Genomic DNA, 2,518 nt, shown 5'->3' with positions numbered 1-2,518 from the left:
TAATACAGAAAATACTTTTTACGATGCATATACATTTTGACTTCATGTATGCTGTGACTAATACAAAACTATTTGTTATGTTGAAATATAGAAATTGAAACTTCCAGATTCTCATGCTGAAACTAACTTCTTGTAACTAGGTCAAAAACAACGCATGACCAGACTTGCACATTATCCTTGATTGCTCAATCCCTCTCCAAAAACACATTCGAGGCTCTTTCCCTTTTGTTTGTCTGATTCAGTGTTCCTCCCTGAAGTGGAGTGGGTGGTCTTCATACAGAACAACAACTTCAGTCAGGCTGCTCCATACACACTGGGAGGAAGATGGCTGCTCTGCTACTGCTGTTGTTGGTTAGTGCTGGAGTCCTACTGTCTTCTACTGAGGCTTACAATAAACTCCCTGATAACTACAGGAAAGGAGTGGATCTGGCCCTGCAACAACTCAACTCTCACGCTGGAGTCAAACACCATTTTCTCTTCTTCAAGAGTCTCCTGAAGTCCGACATAGAGGTAAAAACCTTGTGCCGAAAACCATTGAGGTTTCCATTGCTGGGAGCTTGTTTTTCTGAGTACTGTGGCAAGACTGCGTTTTGTGTAGACCATTTTGGTAAATATTTTATGGTTGTTTAGTCTACTCAATGATATACATTTTCTTCCTCTAGTCTGGATTTGATGTGGGCTACATTTATCACAATTTCTACCTGAAAGCCACCAAGTGCCCAAAGGGAACGGTTGACTCCATGCAATGCAAGTTCAGGAATGACCGAGTGAGTACCTGTAACTGTCTGAGCACAGTTGAGCTGTATCATCAATAACCTTAGGACTTTCATACAATCCCATAAGTTATACACATCTACAGCATGGAATTGTAATGTACATATAATGCTGTCATATTGTGTGTATTTCTACAGCCATTGATAGACTGTTCAGTCTGCTACAAAACCTTTGCTGGAGAGATTGAGAAGGATCCCAAACCGTATGTCCACTGTGTCCACAAACCAGCACTTACAGAGGTTTGTTGGATCGCTAGTTGTCCCTTCCCCCAACACTAAACTGTTTCAATCACTCACCAGTCAAATTCTATAACTAAGTATGCTTATGAAGAAAATTTTAGATTTGTCATGAAGAAAATGATAGAATTGTCTGTATACTAGTTCCTATAAAGATTAAGGACAATATCACGAGGTGAACTCTTATCTAATTCAGAAACGGACAGTAATTGCAGGGATTTGTTCCATCACTTTATTGCGTAAAAGTTGATTTTGAAGACAAATATATATTGTGAACATTATTAAAGCAGAATATTAACCCGTTTATTTCCCCTTGTGAATTTCAGGATATGATGACAACAAGAGTAGAACACTGTAACAAAATGAGTTACCACAGTGGAACCCCTACTCTCCTGGCTTCAAAATCTTAAAGTGAAAGGGGCCATGTTAGTTCTGTGCCATGACGAAATAATGCTATTGCACAATACATCTGGATTTAGTCTGGAAAGAGAGCCTCATTTCGTCTGTATTCTGTGTTCATTATTCTGTATTCACCTTCATACTATTTCTAATTACTTTAAACACGCTTAGGCTTGAGTTCCAAGTGTTCACGTCATGTATGCTACGTACGTGTTTCCTATTCCTCTACCTCTGCAATATCCCAGTTGAATGTGGTACATTTATGTTCAATAAAGTTTTATTCAGAAAATATTAATTCAAGTCGTTGGCGTTCTCTCTTCCAAATAGCGCATAGGTAGACATGATATGGGAAATTCCTCTCGATGTTACAGCGTCTCCCATTTCTCTATAGGAAGGCCAAGAAAAGCAATCATGACAGTTGGTTGATAGCCTGTTTAAGCTTGGACTTGTGATTCCTATGGTCTGAGCAATATGTGTTTTGAGTCTCGTTAATGTTTATACCGGTGGAAGAAGTGTGTCTATTGTCCATAGGGTGTTACTGACAGTGAACTGAACAATGCAACACAAACAAGATTTGTTTAATATAAAATCTTATTTCAGTCTGGGTTTAATGTGCAATACATCTACCACAATTTCTACCTGAAAGCCACCAAGTGTACCAGGGGAAATATTCATCTTTATGTTGTGTATATTCTAACAGCCACTGATGGACTTTGGAGTTTACTACAAAACATTTGCTGGAGAGATTGAGAAACACCCCCAAGCCGTTAAATTATTCATTTCTAAATGACAAGTGTTTAAATGTGTTTGAAATGATGACACGGAATGAGACCATTACCTTTTATTTCATGCTATGACGACGACAAGACTATAGAGTACCGTCACAAGATGAGCTACACCAGCGGAGCCTCTACTCTCCGTCACCAAGACTGAAATACCATAGAATAGATGGTTAATAAGACAGAATTGAAAATTAACTGCATTTACAACACACTGGTGTTATTTCTAGTTTGTGCCAAGATCACAATTTATTTTTCTCCATCACCATACCAGTGTCGACATGTGTGAAAACGGCGCAATTATACATTTTGTAGTAGTTAAAAATAGCA

At 38.4% G+C, this 2,518-nt stretch overlaps 1 protein-coding gene across 1 annotated transcript; it reads left to right on the top strand.

The window, feature by feature from the left end:
• Window positions 1–237: 237 nt before the first annotated feature.
• Window positions 238–1,704, top strand: LOC120027784. Its single transcript, XM_038972812.1, has 4 exons — window positions 238–510; window positions 663–767; window positions 912–1,013; window positions 1,337–1,704. Exons 1-4 carry the CDS (start codon window positions 325–327, stop codon window positions 1,418–1,420), a joined length of 477 nt encoding a protein of 158 aa, XP_038828740.1. The 5' UTR covers window positions 238–324; the 3' UTR covers window positions 1,421–1,704.
• Window positions 1,705–2,518: the final 814 nt, after the last annotated feature.

This window comes from Salvelinus namaycush, chromosome 33 (assembly GCF_016432855.1).
Source record: "Salvelinus namaycush isolate Seneca chromosome 33, SaNama_1.0, whole genome shotgun sequence".
Taxonomy (NCBI): Eukaryota; Metazoa; Chordata; class Actinopteri; order Salmoniformes; family Salmonidae; genus Salvelinus; species Salvelinus namaycush.
Note: the sequence above shows the minus strand (reverse complement) of the source record. Positions and strands in the feature narration are given on the sequence as shown.